Source organism: Esox lucius, chromosome 4 (genome assembly GCF_011004845.1).
Source record: "Esox lucius isolate fEsoLuc1 chromosome 4, fEsoLuc1.pri, whole genome shotgun sequence".
Taxonomy (NCBI): Eukaryota; Metazoa; Chordata; class Actinopteri; order Esociformes; family Esocidae; genus Esox; species Esox lucius.
In genome coordinates, this window is record NC_047572.1 from 21,383,611 (window position 1) to 21,407,016 (window position 23,406).

A 23,406-nucleotide genomic window follows, 5' to 3' on the forward strand; every position below is an offset into this window, starting at 1 on the left:
AATCAATGCCACATAGAATTAAGGCAGTTCTGAAGGCGAAAGGGGGTCAAACACAGTATTAGTATGGTGTTCCTAATAATCCTTTAGGTGAGTGTATATATATATATATATATATATATATATATATATATATATATATATATATATATATATATAGGTTCAATATGTGCTTTTGAATAATTTTTTGCGAAATCTTTGCAAGAAATCTCACAAAATTAAATATAGTGATTCATTTCAACTGGATATCTATATCTGTCATCCGTGATACCTGTCATAATAAATCCTGATGGTTCTTTCTGAACAATCTTAATTTCTCATTGTTTTTTAGGGAGTTTCTGCATTTATGGGTACATGAATCAAAGTTCCAGAGGGCCAATGCCTGTGATGGAGGAAGTAGATGCCAGTGGCAGTGAGCGGTAAGAACAGTACACTGTAACCATGACCACCGCATGACTCATTGGCTGTAATGATGTCAGTGCGATGGAATTAGGAATTGAATTCCTGTCTGAGCCCAGCAGATATAGCTAGATACTGATAAAGTCATTGATTGAGTGATAATGAAATGGGCGGTAGTTAAAAAAGGGCAGGTGGATTCAGGATTCTGTTGATACAAACAGGGTGCCATGAGGCCTGGTGGTACTATGGGTGCTCTTAGTCTATGCCTCACATTTAATCCTAATCCCACAAGGTTCTGTGCACTTATTCTCTGAGTTCCTGAGGAAGGACATACTGGTCAGCTACACAGGAACCAGAGGCTTCCTCCACTGGAATTAGTTTACCCTGCTGATTCCAGCACTTACAGCCGCACTGTACTGTCATGTGGTGCTTAAATATACTAATTCACAGAACAATGGCTCTCTGGAATTAAGTGTTGGAAGCATGTCCTTTTGAGACCGCCATCTCAGACAGTTTATTCTTTGAGCTCATGTTTATCTGGTCCTGATAAGCGTACATTAATTGAAACCCATTAAAGGGTGAACGAGAAAACACCAACAAAGCGTCCAGGCAGCGTTCCAGCCTGCAGTGCTGAATATAGTAGCATGCCTAACAAAGCTTAGAAAATCTCCATTGATAAAACTCATGTTTTCTGTAGCTGGACGAGCAAACAGTTATCAGCTCCAGCAGCGGAGAGCAGGCTGAGGCAGAGAGGGGCTCAGTGCACCGTCACACATTGGTTTGAATACGTTTGTGTGCATGTCTCGTAGCGTGATCCTTCACATCTGTCAGCGATACTGTGCCTTTTGTTTTCAGCAGTTATTTTCCCGGAGGGTCACTCTCAGTTTTTCAGAAATGGGTTTGAAATTAAGTGTAATGAAGAAAAATGATCGCCTACCTAAAACATTTGGCCGGAACAAGTAGGTCGTGGTGTGAGAAAGTTTCAACAGAAAATGACTTTGCTGCGATTAATCATCTTACCTGTCAAAGTTCAAAATGATCAAGCAAGGTTTTGGTGACAGGTTAAGTCAGGTGATGGTCTGCTGTAATGATCTGCTGCATGTTTTCATGCAGGGATTTAATTCCAGAGCCCTTTGATACAGCTCCACAGGACTGCAGCTGTGAGATAAAGTATTTACTGTATCACTGAGTTAAATTCTTGCAGATAGGCCCACATTTTACTGGCTGATTTTCCACCTCTGTGACTTCCCTGTGTGCAGATGATTGAGTTTGAACTGGTTGGGTTGCTGCACCTTTAATGGGGATTATTTGTGAGGTAATCAGGGTGAGAGATTATGGGGGATAAGAGCACACTTATGCATGCAAACTAATACAAAGTCAGGATTTGGATAGCCCTGAATATTTAATATATTATTTTTGTTCCTATTTTCATTGTTGTTACATGATATGTACAATCTAATATTCATTTTAAATGAAGTTAAATAATTTAGACAAACCTAAACGCCAATTTCATTGACATTCTTAGCTAGTTGCTGACGTGGCTAAGGTTGTAAAAATCTGTTGTGTACCATTTTCTTTCAACAGTAGTAAGATAAATAAATATATAGATATTATATTTAATAAACCCCGACCAGAAAAGGCGAACCTCTTAGTTTCAGGCTATAGAGTGTAATGATGATGGGAAGCAAAGGGCTCCTGTTACTCAATAACTGTTTGAAGCGCTTTATCACATGTAATTCTCTTAATGTTATCAAACTAGCTATGTGAATTACATAAAGCTTGTTGGTGAGCTTTTTGTAAGGACTGTTGAGCCTCTTCTGTTCAAATAATGACAAAAATGTGTCCACCAGTCTTTCCTGCAAGAGAACTGTCTCATGCTGATTCTACATTGAACAGATATAAGAGGAGATTATGCCTTCGCTTAGTCAAGTTTCTAACATTGTCTTGTTTAGCCTGGAAAGCCAAAAAGGGTGACCAAACCATGGAGAGATACAGGGAAGCTGGTAAGGATGCTGAAGAGGGAGTTGGATATTTTGAGGATAGAGAGGGACACTTGGAGGTAATGCATTCTAATTGCAGAGTGTTAGAGGGGGATGTGAAGTGCAAAGAGCTAATTGGCCTCCAGTGCTTGAATGCTTGTTTTCCTCAGTCCGGTTTAGGGGTGTTTGGACTATATTATTTAATTTCTTGGGTCCAGTGTGTTTGGGGACCGTGTGTTTATAATATATGTTTTATGTTTGACGGTAGCTTTGGTTGTCTGTGTCGTTTGTTCTCACTGTGCCTTTACACTACACTAATTCGCATGAGTTTTATTTTACGGGTCTCTGTACCATCCACCCTTGACTGCTAGAGCCACAGGGTTCTTAACATACAGGGTACCTGCATGCGTAACACTCGTCCAAATTCGAAGACCAGCTGTTCATACAAAACCCCTTCGTCGTCTTGGTTAGCCACATTGTAAACAGTGGCCAGAAAACTTTGTGAGCTGTGTTTTCATTCTGGATCAACTTTCTAATTTACAGGACAGACATGGATATTCCTGGATTAGCATATATTGCAGACTGCTTTGAAATGAATATATAGAGCATCTAAAAGGTTTACAAATTGTTAGTTGTGCTTGCGATGACATACTTTTCTGCCTAAATGATGACATATTGTTTAAGTGATGATTTACTGATCTGTAACAAGTTTTAACCAAATTTCTTAATGGCATTTTTCACATTGGATTTCTTTCATTTCGTTAACGATTGTGTAATATGGTTTCTCGAAAGCAACCTAATGGTAGTAATCCACACATTATTAATTTGAAAAAGTAAATTACCTAATTAAGTAATCCACTGCTATCATGGTCCGATAAACCACATTTTTGCAATCCTCTTAAAAGTATGTTATTTCAGTTCGTTGGCAGGTACACAAATTGCTTGAACACTTTTATTATACGAATTGCATTGCCTTTCCCCCTTTTTCAACTTTTGGGATTTTCTAGGCAAATGTACCTGTATATGTAGATTGATTTAGATCACTGATTAACATTTTTCACTTCTGCTTGCAAGGCAAATGATCTCATCATGCACCGTTCTGCAAATTCAGTTAGCATCTGTCTTACCACCAGCTGTGCCATGCTGGCTGTTGCATATCTATGTTCAGTGTCCCTTTCGAATCAGAGTGAGTGAGATCGTAGTGTTGTCCAGCCCTAGAGTGACTCTACGTTGTCTGAAACTGTGTGCGTGTGTGTGCAGATACTAGTGAGTTTTATTCCACAAATATGTTCATGTTGTACACCAGGACATTAGAGTGCAGAGTGGTTTTAGTACAGTTTATTAATCCACCTTTATCCAACAAGTAATGTTAGCTGCTGGTTTAAATGTTAGCTTGCCCATGTCACATTTGCTTTGATGTTCATGTGAGTTGAGACGGTTACTAATGCCATATACTATGTTAAACATAAGCCTTGTGTATATAAATACATTTATTAATATATATACATTGGGGCGAAAGTATTTGATACACTGCCGATATTGCAGGTTTTCCTACTTACAAAGCATGTAGAGGTCTGTAATTTTATCATAGGTACACTTCAACTGTGAGAAAAATCCAGAAAATCACATTGTATGATTTTGACACAATTAATTTGCATTTTATTGAATGACATAAGTTTTTGATCACCTACCAACCAGTAAGAATTCCGGCTCTCACAGACCTGCTAGTTTTTCTTTAAGAAATCCTCCTGCTCTCCACTCACCTGTCCACACACACTATCAAACGGACTCCAACCTCTCCACAATGGCCAAGACCAGAGAGCTGTTTAAGGACATCAGGGATAAAATTGGAGACCTGCACAAGGCTGGGATGGGCTACAGGACAATAGGCAAGCAGCTTGGTGTGAAGGCAACATTTACAAAATGGCAGAAGTTCAAGATGATGGTCAGTCTCCTTCGGTCTGGGGCTCCATGCAAGATCTCACCTCGAGGGGTATCAATGATCATGAGGGAGGTGAGGGATCAGCCCAGAACTACACGGCAGGACCTGGTCAATGACCTGAAGAGAGCTGGGACCCCAATCTCAAAGAAAACCATTAGTAACACACTACGCCGTCATGGATTAAAATCCTGCAGCGCACGCAAGGTCCCCCTGCTCAAGCCAACGCATGTCCAAGCCCGTCTGAAGTTTGCCAATGACCATCTGGATGATCCAGAGGAGGAATGGGAGAAGGTCATGTGGACTGATGAGACAGAAATAGAGCTTTTTGGTCTAAACTCCACTACCTGTGTTTGGAGGAAGAAGAAGGATGAGTACAACCCCAAGAACACCATCCCACCCGTGAAGCATTGGGGTGGAAACATCATTCTTTGGGGATGCTTTTCTGCAAGGGGGACAGGACGACTGCACCGTATTGAGGGGAGGATGGATGGGGCCATGTATCGCGAGATCTTGGCCAACAACCTCCTTCCCTCAGTAAGAGCATTGAAGATGGGTTGTGGCTGGGTCTTCCAGCATGACAACGACCCGAAACACACAGCCAGGGCAACTAAGGAGTGGCTCCGTAAGAAGCATCTCAAGGTGCTGGAGTGGCCTAGCCAGTCTCCAGACCTGAACCCAAATAGAAAATCTTTGGAGGGAGCTGAAAGTCTGTATTGCCCAAAAAATCATACAATGTGATTTTCTGGATATTTGTTTTAGATTCCGTCACTCACAGTTGAAGTGTACCTATGATAAAAATTACAAACTTCTACACGCTGTAAAATCGGCAGTGTATCAAATACTTGTTCTCCCCACTAAATATATATATATATATATATATATATATATATATATACACACACATACGTATATTTTAGTTGTAATATGTGTACAAATGCAGCGACATGTCTTCATTATGTTTCACATGTTACATAACTCTAGTTGGCATGCCTTGGCCTCATGGCTCCAGTGTGTGTGCATGCAGGCGCAAAACATCCTTTCTGAAGTGACTTGTATAGCCTGTGTATTTCAGCATATTTTGGCATTTCACTATCTCTAATCCAACAATGTGAAAAATCTGTTTTGCCCTTGATCAAGGTGCTTAACTCTAATTGCTCATGTTAATCACCCTGGATAAAACCAGTTGCTTAATGAATATAATGTTAATGGAAATGGAATTAGTTAGATCAGTTGGTTGGATTAATTCATGAACATCCGTTAAAGACTTTTAAAGACTTTTTCCAAAAGGGACAGTTAACTGCTCTTCGTCTTAGTGGAATATGGAAAGTCATTAGGGTCAATGTTAGGTCAATCAGGAGTCTGAGGTCCACAGTCTAAGACAGATAAGTAGGGAAAACACACATGGTTTTGTTAACATTGACTATAATGCCTCAACATTTCGATCTAGGCAAGCATTACCATGATCCAATTTTAAAAGGACAAACGGAAAGGGCTAATTTACTTTTGTCTGCCATTTGCCAAGATGAGGACGTATCCAAGCAACAGAATGGTAGTCCTTGTCTTAGATATATCTGTCCGTTCTCTTGGAGAAAATGACTCACTAGCTCTATGACTGCTCGAAGTATGACACCTAATGTTCAACACAGAGAGAGACAAATATAATTGGGTTTTGGTCGATCATTATGTTTTTTGTCATTATTTTTGTCTAAGAGATTATTAGGTGTTTACTTGCACTTTCCTCATATACTGCCAGTATATGGGTTAAGCAATAAGGATTTAACCCAAAAAAGTAGGCTGTATATTTCCTAGTAGATTGCTAACAACGGATTTCAATTGTTAATAGTTTATTCCCTCAAGCAAGATTTTCAGTGAGCGAGACTCATTTATTGCTGTTGTTACTACTCATATACTTGTATTATATGCCACTACAGTGGGCACAAAACACAAACGTAAAAACATATTACACATATTATGCCAACTTGTCGCCAGATGTGGTCATTCTGCGAAGGACGCCATTGTTTTTTCCTATGTAAAGTTCAGTAACTAGTCAGAACAGCTTCACGTGAGACAGATCCCATCGTTCACGGTTTGGGTGCTATGGCCATATCTAAAAAGACTAACTGTGTGTTTTCCAAAATTATTGTTAGCTATAGATCTTATTAGTCACTGTAGATGCTAAAGCTGCTATACCCATATACAGGTGCTGGTCATTAAATTAGAATATCATCAAAAAGTTGATTTATTTCAGTAATTCCATTCAAAAACTGAAACATGTATAATGTATACATTAATTCCACACAGACTGATATATTTCAAGTGTTTATTTCTTTTAATGTTCTTGAAGCACTGACTCCAGCTGCAGTACACTCTTTGTGAATCTCCCCCACATTTTGAATGGGTTTTGTTTCACAATCCTCTCTAGGGTGCGGTTATATTTTTGTTATAGGCAATCCTTTCCTCACATTTTCATTGCTTTCCTTTGATTTATTTGAATAGCACTGAATCCAGTCTACTTCCTGTCAATCAATGCCAAATGACCCCAGTTGGGTGTGGCCACTGGTGTGCTGCCAAAGTTTTGAAATAGAATGTCAATCATGCAATCTTGCTTGGCAAAGAAACTGCTATATTATTCCTATACAGCATGACATTGTAAAGCCTCACTCTGTTGTATGCTCCTGCATTAATTATTGCTACTAATGACACTAAATCGCACAGCATCATCCTGGTCAATCATCATCGTCTTCATTGATCATGATCACAGTAGAGGTGATAATGTGTTTTCGACATTGTTACCTAGCAAAGCATCAATAATGTGTAGACACAGAAACAGTAATGTGAACATGTTTATTTCTTTTAATGTTGATGATTATAACTGGCAACTAATGATAACCCCAAATTCAGTATCTCAGAAAATTTGAATATTGTGAAAAGGTTCAATATTGAAGACACCTGGTGCCACACTCTAATGAGCTAATTAACCCAGAACACCTGCAAAGGCCTTTAAATGGTCTCTCAGTCTAGTTCTTTAGGCAACACAATCATGGGGTAGACTGCTGACTTGACAGCTGTCCAAAAGACGACCATTGACACCTTGCACAAGGAGGGCAAGACACAAAAGGTCATTGCTAAAGAGGCTGGCTGTTCACAGAGCTCTGTGTCCAAGCACATTAATAGAGAGGCGAAGGGAAGGAAAAGGTGTGGTAGAAAAAGGTGTACAACCAATAGGGATAACCGCACCCTAGAGAGGATTGTGAAACAAAACCCATTCAAAATGTGGGGGAGATTCACAAAGAGTGGACTGCAGCTGGAGTCAGTGCTTCAAGAACATTAAAATAAATAAATGCACGCAGTGCCAAAGCTACCAGTACCTGGTTTAAGGACCATGGTATCCCTGTTCTTAATTGGCCAGCAAACTCGCCTGACCTTAACCCTATAGAAAATCTATGGGGTATTGTGAAGTGGAAGATGCGAAATGCCAGACCCAACAATGCAGAAGAGCTGAAGCCCACTGTCAGAGCAACCTGGGCTCTCTTAACACCTGAGCAGTGCCACAGACTGATCGACTCCATGCCACGCCGCATTGCTGCAGTAATTCAGGCAAAAGGAGCCCCAACTAAGTATTGAGTGCTGTACATGCTCATACTTTTCATGTTCATACTTTTCAGTTGGCCAACATTTCTAAAAATCCTTTTTTTGTATTGGTCTTAAGTAATATTCAAATTTTCCGAGATACTGAATTTGGGATTTTCATTAGTTGTCAGTCATAATCATCACAATTAAAATAAATGAACATTTGAAACATATCAGTCTGTCTTTAATGAATGAATATAATATACAAGTTTCACTTTTTGAATGGAATTACTGAAATTATTCAACTTTTTGATGATATTCTAATTTTATGATCCCTTCCAAATATATTTTATGATGAAAAGCCACTGTATTGTGTAATATAAAGTTAGCTCACAGTACCCAATCAGTCTACCGGGGTGATGTTTTGAAAATCTGCCAAGAGGAGGGACTGGGACCAAAAAAAAGTACTGTCACCAAAGAGTTTTAGTCTTTTAGGAATGATACGCTCAAATGATACACCCTACCTAAGGTCCCCTCAGGGTTAATAATACATCTATATATTATGACCATAGTGACAACATCAATGTTTTGGGTCCAAACATGTTACACACCAATCGAAAGTTAGGGAATCAGATGGAGCAGGGCTGGTCATCTCTGCACAGTAAGCCATGACAATGTTCAGAGAGGCTAGGTTTCTAGGAAGGCTCTCACACCACGTGCTGTTTATCCCACTCGCGACGTGCTGGTTTTATGTCACAGTTATCGAAGCAAACTACTCTGGAGAATAATCGAAATCGCTCAAGTGACATGGTTGCACGGAATATATCTCTCCCTGTCTTTGTAAAGCTAGCCTCTTATTAGCTGCTGTTTAATTTTTGGACTTGTAGTTACATATGGATGAGATCCCTAGCAAGCCCTATAAGTAATATCACCTTAGGTAAGTTATGAACAGTAATTCCTGGGTCCTCCCACACACTACACAACAAACCCTTCCATGAGAAAAGTTCAGTTCCAATAATAAGAAAGATTACAATAACCTAACCTAATAACCTAAATGGTATATCAGACATATCAAAATCTTAAAACGGGTCAATTTGACCCTAACATAAGGGTAAAATTTTATGAAATTCAAATGTAATCTATTGCATAATGTTATATATTGTACAGACTGGATATACAGTATAACATATAGTTGAAATAATGGATTTTTAGGAGACATTTTGGGAAGTAAGGAAAACGTTTACAGTACAGTATGAATATTGTTTCAGTCAATTCTGTATTATCTATAATAATTGATTTTATATTTTTGGTATAGGCAATCCTTTCCTCACATTTTCATTGCTTTCCTTTGATTTATTTGAATAGCACTGAATCCAGTCTACTTCCTGTCAATCAATGCCAAATGACCCCAGTTGGGTGTGGCCACTGGTGTGCTGCCAAAGTTTTGAAATAGAATGTCAATCATGCAATCTTGCTTGGCAAAGAAACTGCCATATTATTCCTATACAGCATGACATTGTAAAGCCTCACTCTGTTGTATGCTCCTGCATTAATTATTGCTACTAATGACACTAAATCGCACAGCATCATCCTTGTCAATCATCATCTTCTTCATTGATCATGATCACAGTAGAGGTGATAATGTGTTTTCGACATTGTTACCTAGCAAAGCATCAATAATGTGTAGACACAGAAACAGTAATGTGAACATGTTGACCGCCTGCAGTGAGTGTAAGCGTGGTGTGAAATGAAATAGCCTGGAATAGTAGACTTGTCTATGTCTGAATACAAGACAGAGAGTGGAAGGTTTGGAATAAGAAATAATTCCCATTAAAAAGCTTGTCAATCATCTTTTCAGCATCAGCGCTAATTTTGTTTCACACTTAAGGACCTCTTTGTCCACTGGAACAGAAGGAAGTCATACTCATAGACAGTGGAAATGAGGAATAGAATCTTACCCCAGGTGCAAGCCATTTACAGATTTCCTTTTCATTAAAAGCTACACTGCAAACAGGATAAGACGAATAATGATAATTGCAAGGAAATAAATGCATTACCAAGAAGCTGTCAATTGGTGGCGTTCAGCTCAATTGACCTAGCCTATTTACTCTCACTGAATGCTGAAAGTGGTCATGTTAAAATTGTGAGAATTAGAATTAGAGAATTTTTTCAGGATATATGGTGATTACAGTATTTTCTTACAAATGTGTTAAGTTCCTTTTTCCATGCTAATATTAACATCTAAATAGTTCCAAAACGTTTTCATTATTTGTAATTTGCATGAAGTAAAAAAAATACAGACTTTACACTGACAGAATCACCAACTTGCTCATACAACTTATATCTTATTACACGTTCAGTAAGATTGTTTTTTATAGAACGAAAGGATCAGATCTAATTCCACACACTGTTCATGCTTATCTACTGGTCTGTCTGCGACAGCTGGTTAGATTTAGAGCCTGGGGTGACAAAGTACAAAAGGTTGATTATCTCAGTCACTATTCATTATTTCTGACCACCATGTGCAACAATTTACAGACCCGAAGATAGCCATGTCGCATGGCCTCTGTTGTGCCACTTCATGTGGTGGTTATGGGGAATGGAGAAATGTATGTGGGCACAGATTAAACTAGTTTTAATTGGCCTGGTTGTATGTAGTGCACTATATAGGGAATATGGTGCCATTTAGGATATAGACAAGACAAGTGCATTTCACCATCTATGATAACAACAGCTGACATGGAAATATTTTGGATTAGGAGTTGGATTCTAATAACTTACACAAAATTGTAGCTAATTTCATGTATCTCAAGTCATATCTTATATTTCAGAACATTTAATTTTGGCTGCCGGCTAATGTTTGGAAGCTGAAGAAGTAGTTATGTATTTGACTGTTGTATCTGATCTTACATGATCTCCATGATAAACAGATAAGAGTCCACTGCAAACATCTCATTTGCAACCATAATGCTAAGCAACTAGACCACATATTAAAGGTGATGATTTGACTTCTAATATCCTCTGTTATTTTTATCAAAACTATTTGCTGAATTGCATTTAGGTTTTATAAGCAAGATGTTTTACATATTTTCATAGGAAACATTTCCAAACTATGCATTTTGACACACATCTGCGCTGGTGTGCTTGGAATTTAACACTTTTCAGCCAGATTGTATGTCATGCATTCATTGATTTTATCCCCTCTTAAGCTGTTTTGACTGAGAAATCAGATTTCATGTTAGGTTAAGAACAGTAGGAAATTGGCATAATACTTTTCTGAAGCATTCTTCATCACTCCAATATGAGAACATAGAGTACACAAGGAGCAAATCTTGTGCAGCATTACCCTCAAAGAAAAGCTCTTTCTTTGAAAAGAAAATAATCATAGCGACTAAAAAAAGATGGTCTGCCTGAGGCCACTTAAATTCTAATCACAGCCAGGGTGCAGTTTCATCTGATTTTTAACAACAAATTATGTTTTGCAGTAAATACAGGATTGAGTCCAACTATGATTGACTATAACTATATTATCTGTCACCAAGTTGTTAATTAATTCATTTGTATTGATTTGATTTCTGATTGAAATACTCTGAAAATAGACAAAACATGATTTAAGGAGTTTTAGAGGAATATAGCTGAATTTATTAGCTATTATTTATTCACCATAACTTGCAATGACGGTTATTATGCCTGACAGGTTGTGAGCGATCTGTCTGTATCAGTAAACAAGGTTTGTTTTGCCCTCTCGACTTTGTCTTTCCGATTGGTTCATGTTGAAACGAGCACTTACACTTTATTTTTTGACAGTGTTTCTCAACTGTCCTTGTTGTTTTTTTCACTGTCCGTTGCTTTCAGGGAGAATAAGCTGTTTGTTTTCAAGTTTAACCCTTTTGGGTTCCAAGTAGTATCCAGCTTCTACCCAGAACAAATGGTCCTCACTTGAACCAAAAAAAAAGGTTTCTCCTTCAGTGTTACCCAACTTTGAATTCTACTGTACCCTTTAATTCACTCACTCACCCCCCTCCCAAAAAAAAAAAAAAAAGACCTGCTTGAATGTTATTTTATTGTCCTTAATATTCCTCAGTATTCTCATTAGAAAATAAAAGCATAGTATTTTGGTGTGACACTGGTCCACCCTTGGTCCCTGTTGATTCCAGTGGTGAGTGAATATTTGGAGCAGACAAACAGGCAGACACTTTGCCCTGGAGTAGACACATAATAGGTTGTTAGGACACTCCTGCTGAGAGGGACCACTAATTCAATTTTCATGCCCAGACAGCTTTTGTCTTTAATAAACCATTTGCATGAGGACACCAGTGCAGCCAATGGGCTCTTTGTGGTTTGATAGGCTTGTGAAATGGACCACTTTCCCGGAACAGAATCATTTGTCTTTGAATATAAATTTTACATCTTGCTTAAAATGTGGTATTAAGAAAGAAAAATGCCAACTCGTAAAGGGTCACACAGTTGCACTTGCCTCCTTAGCGTATATGGTTTAAACAAGCCCCTTAGACATGATTGTACTGTCGCGCCTTGAGAGCTTTGAGATTCCTTGAGACTTAAACAGCACCATGCTGAGCACCCTACAAACCAAGCATGTCATCCTTTACACTTTTACAAAAACCAAAGAACCCTTAATATGTATAGCTCTGAACGTGTGATTCCGAATGTCATCAATATTGTATTTAAATCTACATTCCGTCTGACTGCTGTCACTTGCTACAGCCTACTAGTTCACGTTGCTATATTGTCTCCTAAAACTTGCCCATCAGATGTCAACTGACATTTACATTTTCTCGGGAGGATCTGACTTTTTGCATCCTCTATAAATAAGCTAATTATTTTTTAATGCTCAATTATGAAAGCCAACTGACATTTACATTTACTCCTCTGGGGTAGATATTATTTTGACCTGTTGGTCACCTGTATGTTTGAATATCTTAATGAGCAATTTGCCCTTAAACAGTCACGTACACTCACAATCCCCAACCTGCCACTGTGCATTAACACATTATTGGTTGCTCTTTGGGGTTTGAGGCTTGGTGTTGGTATAGGTAACATGTGACGTCTGTTGATGTAAAAAGTGATTTATAAATGAAGCTTGATTGCTTGATTTAGTATGGTAGCGTTGTATGCGGGGGTGGGGTGATCGCTGTGCCCTACATCATATACTCACCTAAAAGATTATTAGAAACACCAGACTAATACTGTGTTTGACCCCCTTTCGCCTTCAGAACTGCCTTAATTCTACGTGGCATTGATTCAACAAGGTGCTGAAAGCATTCTTTAGAAATGTTGGCCCATATTGATAGGATAGTATCTTGCAGTTGATGGAGATTTGTGGGATGCTCATCCAGGGCACGAAGCTCCCGTTCCACCACATCCCAAAGATGCTCTATTGGGTTGAGATCTGGTGACTGTGGGGGCCATTTCAGTACAGTGAACTCATTGTCATGTTCAAGAAACCAATTTGAAATGATTCAAGCTTTGTGACGTGGCATTATCCTGCTGGAAGTAGCCATCAGAGGATGGGTACATGGTGGTCATAAAGGGATGGACAATGTCAGAAACAATGTTCAGGTAGGCCGTGGCATTTAAACGATGCCCAATTGGCACTAAGGGGCCTAAAGTGTGCCACAAAATCATCCCCCACACCATTACACCACCACCACCACCAGTCTGCACAGTGGTAACAAGGCATGATGGATCCATGTTCTCATTCTGTTTACGCCAAATTCTGACTCTACCATCTGAATGTCTTAACAGAAATTGAGACTCATCAGACCAGGCAACATTATTCCAGTCTTCAACTGACCAATTTTGGTGAGCTTGTGCAAATTGTAGCCTCTTTTTCCTATTTGTAGTGGAGATGAGTGGTACCCGGTGGGGTCTTCTGCTGTTGTAGCCCATCCGCCTCAAGGTTGTGCGTGTTGTGGCTTCACAAATGCTTTGCTGCATACCTCGGTTGTAACGAGTGGTTATTTCAGTCAAAGTTGCTCTTCTATCAGCTTGAATCAGTCGGCCCATTCTCCTCTGACCTCTAGCATCAACAAGGCATTTTTGCCCACAGGACTGCCGCATACTGGATGTTTTTCCCTTTTCACACAATTCTTTGTAAACCCTAGAAATGGTTGTGCATGAAGATCCCAGTAACTGAGCAGATTGTGAAATACTCAGACCGGCCCGTCTGGAACCAACAACCATGCCACGCTCAAAATTGCTTAAATCACCTTTCTTTCCCATTCTGACATTCAGTTTGGAGTTCAGGAGATTGTCTTGACCAGGACCACACCCCTAAATGCATTGAAGCAACTGCCATGTGATTGGTTGATTAGATAATTGCATTAATGAGAAATTGAACAGGTGTTCCTAATAATTCTTTAGGTGAGTGTATGTCCTGCTGGAGAGTTTCAGTAATTGAGTCAGTTGCTCACTGATTGCCAGTTTTGTACAGCTCAATTAGAGGTTTAAGGGTCAAATGTTTCAGATGTCACCTTCATACCTTTGTCTGATGCCTGCCTGGTAAAAGGCTTGATATCCATATGCTTCAAACTATATATTTTCCTGAAGGTTTGGATTATAATGGTACAATGGTAATTTCTTCATGATGCAATATTGTTATATTAATAATTCTTATGAAGAGGATAGAGGAAATAGCTATTGCAATAAATGCTTGTACCATTTGGCTTTTGCAATTTTTAACAGAACGACATTGATAACTCAAACAATACCAAGTTATAGTAACCTTAAACTAGCCCAACCTCCACACAAATGAGCAAATGTCATCTTCCCAGGGGGGTGGGAACAATGTATTTTATAGGAGAATTCCTGTGAAAGAATGCAATGTAAGTACTTAAGAGGTCAGATAGTATGTTAAACGACACACATTGATTTGGAAAACATCAAAGTTTTCCTCAATAAAACAAGTTTGGGATAAGAGAGAAGAAGATGGCTTCCGCTGTGTTATTAAATGACACATTCCATTAGTTCGTTATTTGGATACTGTAACAGAGAGAGACATTTGTCTCCTCAAAGCGAGTCAGGCTGATTGATCCCTAAAATAGTGTTTTGGGCCATGTGGCCCCAGTTGGCAGAAAGCCCATGTCAAATTAAATTTTCCTTGAAACTTGCTGTGATGCTGTGAGCATTTTTATTTGGAAAGCCTCGTAAAAAATTTGATAACAGCCAAATTGCCCACTGAAAATGTCCCACACAAATTCACTAATTGAGGTTAAACAGGTTATTGTATGGTTTTTCATTTTTCTCCCTCGAAGATTTCAGTTAGTTTTTCAATTGAATTTTTCACATTATAGGTCACATTAAAAGGGGAAAAAGTTCTGACGTGGTTTATCTGTGTCTCATTCTTTTACATCACAAAAACCTGGCATTTTAACAGGGGTGTGTAGACTTTTTATATCCACTGTATTTCCCCGGTGGACGGTTGTAGGATGGACATGTTGTGTGAATACTGTAGACTGCAAAACCTTGAATGGGAAAACCAGAAACTTCAAGGGTTTACAATAATGTATTACAACTGTCAAATATTCACAAGCATGCACAGTATGTTTAGGGTTTTAAATCATTGTCGTGACATCTACTTAATGTTAAATACTACTGTACATATATGACAATTAGCCTGGATTCTGAAAGTGTTTTCTGGATAATGCCTGCTAACACCGTCAGGTTACCATGGGGATAGAGGTGATGGAACCAGTTTTAGTTTTCCCATTCATTATGTAAGATGTAGTTGAATGATTTCTGTTGATTGCAATTCTGAACAAATATGTTCATATAGCTTTTAGTATAAGGAATCAACAGGTGACTCTAATAATCATAGTGTTCCATCCAACCAAGAGTGTGTACAAAGTTTACATCTACATACTGTATTCAGGAATGGAAGGTAAGGCATTCCACATACAGATATCTTTACACTATTTTCCCTGTATTAATCTTGGCTTGTGTTTTTTTATTACAAAATCACCAAGTGGTTGTCCCCTCTCCTCTTGTAACCACAGCAACAGCATGCCGAAGTGGATTGCTCTTATCTGCTTCCTGTCCCTGGTGATGCTCATGAGTGTGCTGGGGAACCTCTTGGTCATGACAGCCGTCTGCAAGGACCGCCAGCTCAGGTTAGTACAACTACTTCTTTCTCTCCTGTCTGCAAGGACCGCCAGCTCAGGTTAGTACAACTACTGCCTTCTCTCCTGTCTGCAAGGACCGCCAGCTCAGGTTAGTACAACTACTGCCTTCTCTCCTGTCTGCAAGGACAACCAGCTCAGGTTAGTACAACTACTGCTTTCTCTCCTGTCTGCAAGGACCACCGGCTCAGGTTAGTACAACTACTGCCTCCTCTCCTGTCTGCATGGACCACCGGCTCAGGTTAGTACAACTACTCCTTTCTCTCCTGTCAGCAAGGACCGACAGGTTAGGTTAGATTCTGCTCTTCTGCTTGGGACCTTATCACCTGGTTTCACTACGCGCATCCTAAGTCAGTGGAAATTGTAATCATCCAAAGTGAGTGCATTATGGAGTAAAGGGCCCATTCAGTTAGGTATTTGTTTACCTTTCCTATGTACTCCTTAGCTGTTGGTATTTAGGCACTGTAAGAAGGAGTATGTCAGGGTTGGCGGATGGTTTGGATCACTTGTACTCCCTGAAAGGGTTAGTTTGATTAATCCTGAAAACGTTGTAATTCGATATAGTTATAATTGATACATAAGTGTACAAAGATGTACCCTGGTTGATTGCCCGCATTGAATATTGAGTCATGGGTTAGGTTCAAATGTGATCCACTCCAATGATTTAATAAATCTACACAGCAATTTGCTTTTACATTTTAGTCATTGAGCAGATGCTCTTAACCAGAACTACATACAGTTTGTGCATTAATCATAATATAGCTGGGTGGGACAACCACACAACCCAGTAAGTACGCTTCAATCAATGATGTTGCCACAGTATGATGCAAAAGTCTTAGGTACTTATTCATAAATAAATGGATAGAATTTTTTGGTGCCTATGACTTTTGCACAGTTCTGTATTAACAACTCAGTGGTGGAAGGAAGAAAAAACAATTGCATCCATTAATTTACTAAAACATAAATGGTAGGGATGTGGAAGTTATTTTTGATACTAAAATGTTAGAATATTATGCTACTTGTAACATGAGGTAACATGAGGGAAAATGGTAACTATTGTTATTAGTCCAGTACACAAGAAGCCTACTTTAGAACGGCCTGTAATATTGTCAATAAATGTAAAATGTGGGCTGCTCATTGCACATAAAATAATTGCACACCTGTCTGCCTCAACACAGTCATCACATCCACCCTAGTATTGTGCAGTTTGCAAATGATTCATTCTTTTTGAAAAAGTCCTATTTACTGACACAAGGGCCACGACTCATTTTTTTGAGTGATTCTTTTAGTGTTTTTGAATGGCTGGCAACAATGAGTTCTACAACATGATTACAGGATTCATACATCTCTGTGTCTCAGTGGTCCAACCAGCAACTGTTTGTTTCACGTGCGCAGAGAAAAATAGCTCAAGCTGTGTGGGCCGTGTTTCAGATTATTCCTCCGCAGTTCACAAGCTGATGTTTGGTGGATCTTTACACTGCCAAACAGAACCACGCTGTTATGTGTAACCTCTCCATCTCTTTAAAAACTACTGTCCACCATCACTAATCAGTACGTTTTAACCACTAATGTAGTTTTAGTCAACTGACATGACTTTTCTGGGTTAGTTGTAGTCTTGTCAATTGCCACTGAAATGTAGGTGAGTAACGAATAATGGTGTCACCATTCGTGTTGATGAAACTCACACTGACAGCGTGCCATGTAGTGACTTGACATGCCAACACCATGATGCCAGAAGTAAAAAGGCGGTTCTAGGCTGTCTGACCCCTGGACAGTATCACCCCTCAGTGACCCAAATGTAAAGAGACAACAGTGTTTTACATCTTTTACTCAAGACTTGAATACATCCATTGTAACATAAACCTTCAATCACCAATCTATTGAATTTTGCAGGTGTCTGTAAACTGGAAAAGCTAAAATGGAGCTGAGGCAACTGTGTCAACAGACTAAAAAGCTAAAGCAACACTATGAACACCTATTGACACACACCACACATTCCCACAGCAAACTGACAACACCGGGAGAGATACCAGGTAGTTCTAATTAGCATAGGCGGCACGGACACCCGAGTGGTAACTGGCCAGTGAGATACTGTATGACTTTTCGTACCTGTCTATTTAATCGTCAGGTTACTGACTAAGTCTGATATGCTCATGGTCATACCAACATGCAGGTGTAAATCCACCCACCACCCCATCCCCCGCCTCAACCTGTGAGGTTCTGGGATTCCTTTTGTGGAGTGATCGCTACTGCATGCCTTGATCATTGTCTATGGGGACTGCTAATAATAATATAACTGTGAGGTTGTTGTTGGTAGAGTCGTATACACGATCGTGTGATGGCTGTGAGTTACCCCAGAGGAGCAGAACCTAACGCCAAGGCATCGTGACTACGTTGCTGTGCGTAGTTCTCTTACAAATGGTTTAAGTAATATTGTGACGTTTTCTGTCTGAACCCTAGAAACTGAAGCATTTCAAATGTGTTGACCCCAAAAGATCCCCTATCTGTTTTCGGCCAAGGGAAAAGTGATTTAGTAGACCAACATTGCTGTAATCCCCACCACTCCACTGAAGTCCTTCTGTCTCGCCACCATGACTTCCCTGCAGATCAGGTTAACAGTGACATGGAAATACCTCTAGCACAGCACATTCCCCAATGTACCCGCGGGAATTAATCAGCGATCCCCAATTTACCCTGTAATAGCACACCTATTCCAGCCATCCATAAAATGAGAGCTGCCATGAGACGGCATAGCCATTATGGGAGACACTGTGCAGCAGCAGGCCAAGCCACCGAGCCCAGCCTCTAGTTGGAAAACTCGTACTTCTTTTGATTACCAAAGTGGACTAGTGAAGACGGACGTATTAACATTGACTCATTGCACTCAAATTAAAATGGTCATCATGCTACACTGCCCACCTTGGTGTGTTTTTGCCCAGTCCTGCCACTCCTCGCTCTTTACAACCAGCAGGGCTTATTTGCATTTTTTTGATTTTTTAATTTTCCTTCCCAATGGGGCAGACCCTATGGCCACGAAATGATAGAGTTTTAATGCGCAGAAATATTAGGAATGTTTATTTAATTAATGTGCATCGATGGGAAAAGTAACTCACGTTCTACATCCAGTTTTCAATTAAAGCAAGTAGAGCATGTTTAATCTTTTCTGCTCAGCATGATGTTGTTAACATATAACTGGTAAACAGCTTTTAATGGCATGTTTTGGTTAAATGACAATATGATTTGACGGCCGTTAGCCGTTCATATTGTGTTATTTTTAGCTAAGCAGGCTCAAAGCGGTTGCCTCACCCAGAGATTTATTAGTCAGTAATGGAGGGCCCAGGGCTCTGTTCTACATCAGACTCAGAGGGGGGACACCGCTTCGCCACAGGTTCACACCGTGGCTGTGTGCCACAGATTCACTCATTCTCTCTCTCTTGCTGTCGCCTCCTTCTCACCAACCATTCTTTCTCCCTTTATGTCACATCTTTAAATACCAGTCTGTCCTTCTCTCTATCTTTTTGTCTCTATTCTCATCGCTCCCTCCCTTTCCCTCCATATGTCTCTGTATTTCTGTTTCTCTAACTTTCTCATGTCTCTGTCTTTCTGTTTTTCTCACGTTCTCCGTATGTCTGTCTTTCTGTTTCTCTCACGTTCTCCGTATGTCTGTCTTTCTGATTCCCTCACGTTCTCCGTATGTCTGTCTTTCTGATTCCCTCACGTTCTCCGTATGTCTGTCTTTCTGTTTCTCTAACTTTTTCATGTCTCTGTCTTTCTGTTTTTCTAACTTTCTCATGTCTCTGTCTTTCTGTTCCTCTCACTCCCTCATGTCTCTTGCTTAAGTCTCACACTCCCATGCTTTCCACTGCAGTCTCTTCTTTGGGCTATCTTCTTTTGTCTCACTCTCTCCTTGTTTTATCCTCTCTCGTTATCTTCCGTTGATCTCTCCTCAAGTCTTTATGTATATATAATATTTATCATAAAAAATCTGATGCAAGGTAGTTCATTTTGAAGTGTTGACATGGTTTATGCAGTTTTGTTTCACTAGCCAAATATGGCAAATCTGTTGCTAACAAACTATCCAAAAAAGGATTTTATTTAGTTTGTACCTCATTACCTCCATGCATTTACTCACATTAGACAGTATGTTCTGTTATTTTCATTGTGTTATTTTATTATTTTTCTGTATACTTCCAGTAAACAACACTTTCACACGTACAGTGAATTGGGGACCTCTCACTTCCCTTCTCCCCTAGGAAAATCAAGACCAATTACTTCATAGTGTCGCTGGCCTTTGCAGACCTCATGGTGTCTTTGCTGGTGATGCCGTTTGGTGCCATCGAACTGATCCACCAGAACTGGATTTACGGTGAAACGTTCTGCCTGGTCCGGACATCTCTAGATGTCCTTTTAACAACAGCGTCCATATTACACCTGTGCTGCATAGCTTTAGACAGGTAAGCCCCACCCGTCAGCACCCACCCTGAAAAGATACGTCAACATTTAGTCCGCATATTTTGTACTCACTAACTACCCAGTCATCGATATCATTTTCTCTCCTGTTCAACCAGCATATGACTATTACCTCATGACTATAGCTGACTTGATGAAGATATTTAGGTCTGCGGTGCGACAGATTGAAAAAACCTTTATGATAACATAAAAAAAAACAGATGCGCTGCTGGGCCCACACATTTCCCCCTATGTGCTCCAGTTTTTCCCACAAGAGCAAGGTGTTCCCTGTCTACTCTCACTACATTATCATTTAATTCCATTACATGGATGTAGAGCAAACCTTGTGCAGTGTGCATAACCCGCACTATTAGCCATTCATAGTACCAGTGACGTGAAGGGAGATACAATCTGTAAATTATTTAGATTCCATTTCCTCAGAAGATACAACCCACTTTTTTATCATCCTTATTGGCCACATTGGAATGATTCATGATGAAAGTGAATAAAAAATTAAGAAAAATGTTTCCAAAGTATTAGGGGCAACAGTTACATTAGTGGGATTTGGTATGAGAAAGTAAAGTGAATGGTAAATTCAGTTTAAGCATTTAAGCTGGCTATACTTTTACATTGAATGAGGATATGTTACGGACATTACACAGCTACTCAGGGTTCCAACTATTCATGGCAGGATTTTTGTTTCCACTAGTTTATTCAAATGGCTTTCAAAGCTCAGGTCAATCATTACTACTTCAACAGCGTTGTGTTTATTTCAGCTGAGCTGTGAGTGCAGAGATAGTGAGGCTTATGTCACTCCAAAGCCTTTAGGCATTATTATGAAAGCAATGTCACAGTAATAATGGTTAATACTGGGGTCACAATGTCAGACAGTAGGCCATAAAGGGAAATGACAGAATGGAAAAGGAGATGAAGGGAAGATTTTGACATATACATGTATTTTGCCCTCCTCTGTGTGTCTTTGTCCATATCTTTCTCTATTTCTCTCTTCCTCTATCTTGCCCTCTTTCTCTCCACCCCTCTCCTTAGCTTAGAGATGTTGTTTTAAGTAAAACCCACTGATAACGCCTCAATTAAATGGGAAACAGCAGATGGTATTCTGACCGCCATATGCTACAGATGTTTTATTGAGCACACACATCGTTCCCTAGACAGACGAGTGCATTTGAAAATGTGTTTAAAGGTAAAAAGTGGATTAAATCTTTTATAAAGTGAGGGACCGGTGAAGGTACCCTCTATTAATTGTTTAGCCCGCCAATGTTCTGTAAAGCAGGTTCTCCTGTGTACTCCAGTTTGGATTGATATTTGCGTGCGTCAGGCACCCGGAAAAGTTCCAGTAAGCTTTGACAGTTATTACAATCATGAATCTTGCAGGAAAGAAGAAGCAGGCTTATTTTTTGCTCATTCGCAACCCATTTACCAACGAAAGTATTTACAGTGACAAAAAAAAAAATCAACACAAGTAGTCTCTTGCTTGGCAGTCCCTTGGGCAGGGAATTTATAGTGCATGAGAAAAGTTGCTATATTATTTCCTACGAGTGCCCTGAGTCTACAAGCTATGTTTTAAAAGCTCTATCATAATTCCAATCTGCCCTTTAAGCTTTATATGCTCTAATTCCTTTCCTTGAATAAACTGAAAGCATTTTTCCTAGATAGGTGAGTAATTCTGTGGTGTGTGTTGTTCTCCAAATGACCTTTTTCGTTATATTTTGTATACAGTTGGATTTTTTGTGAGACACATCAAATAGTTTGGGCTCTTGCATTGCAGTACACGAATAGTGCATTATGTGCCTGTACAACACGTCGCATGCTGCATTGAATAATTTCTCTTGCGCAGTCGAACGTGGTTTGCTCAAATACTTCAAATATTTTGCTTGGAAAAAAACAGGAGATAATATGGAGGATAGGGGTTATATTGCCCATGGGATGTGTGTCATCTTCTGACCGATGACAGTATGCTAACTTAAGCAAAACCAAAGGACGTTAGAAAATAAATTATGTCTGCAAACTGATGAGAGCCAGATGAAACCTGTTAAAGCACAAACTTCCCAGGAACCAACAAAATGAATGCAATCCATGATCAAGTGTTCACCATGCACACACTCACCACTGGAAGCGTAAATTAACCTGTAATGTTATCAGTTCACACACCTCTGCTCTCTCTGCTCCACTTTATACTGCTAGTCATCAAGGCTTGCACATGCACAGATAGCAATTTCAGAAGTAGTAGAAGTAGAAATGAAGAACAATAATAAGATGATTTTGAATGCAGGATACAATTAGCAATGCAGCAAAATCTTTATACTCCAAAAACCGATATGCCTTGTACTTTATTATTCATTCATAGTTTTTCTGGTATCGTTGTCCAAGAGATCTTTATTGTGACAGTAACGGCTTGAAATGGCAATGGAAAAAAGAAACCGAATAAAAACAGTTATGCAGCCATTCATTTCTAATGAAAAGGACTGAACATAGCTTTACTGAATGAAGGTGAAGCTCAGTAGAGCACGGCACCTGCAACACCAGAGGTTGTGGGTTGGATTTCCACGGGAGCCAGGTTGGAAATGTAGGTTCTCATTACTGTAAGTCGTTCTGAATGAGGGAGACGACAGAGAGACGACAGAGAGACGACAAATAATATACAACAATAGAAAGTCAGCCAGGTGTTTTTAACACCCGTTTTACTGTAAAGTAAAATACTGTTTCTCAGATCAGCACAAAATACAGGCTTGATGAGCCATCATGTTTTACTAAGATATTTGTGTTTTACAAGGGCCATGACCCTGAATGGACAATCTGTTTCTCTTTCATACAAAACATTTTATATGAAAGGCTTGCAGTTAGCAATTTAGTTTTTACTTTTACAGCACAGATGTCTGCTTTTCATTTGCCTTCAGATTAATTTCTCCACAAC

At 39.5% G+C, this 23,406-nt stretch overlaps 1 protein-coding gene across 7 annotated transcripts in view; it reads left to right on the forward strand.

The window, feature by feature from the left end:
* Positions 1-23,406, forward strand: part of htr4 (5-hydroxytryptamine receptor 4) — an 82,027-nt gene that overhangs the window by 21,426 nt on the left and 37,195 nt on the right. For 5 of the 7 annotated variants that reach the window (XM_020045714.2, XM_010902248.3, XM_020045715.2 and 2 more), the window contains 3 exons: positions 329-416; positions 15,903-16,016; positions 20,279-20,479. In XM_020045714.2, coding sequence (XP_019901273.1) covers positions 329-416; positions 15,903-16,016; positions 20,279-20,479 — 403 coding nt within the window. The remainder of the gene's footprint in view (positions 1-328; positions 417-15,902; positions 16,017-20,278; positions 20,480-23,406) is intronic. The other 2 variants (XM_020045718.2, XM_010902250.3) reach the window with 2 other exon arrangements.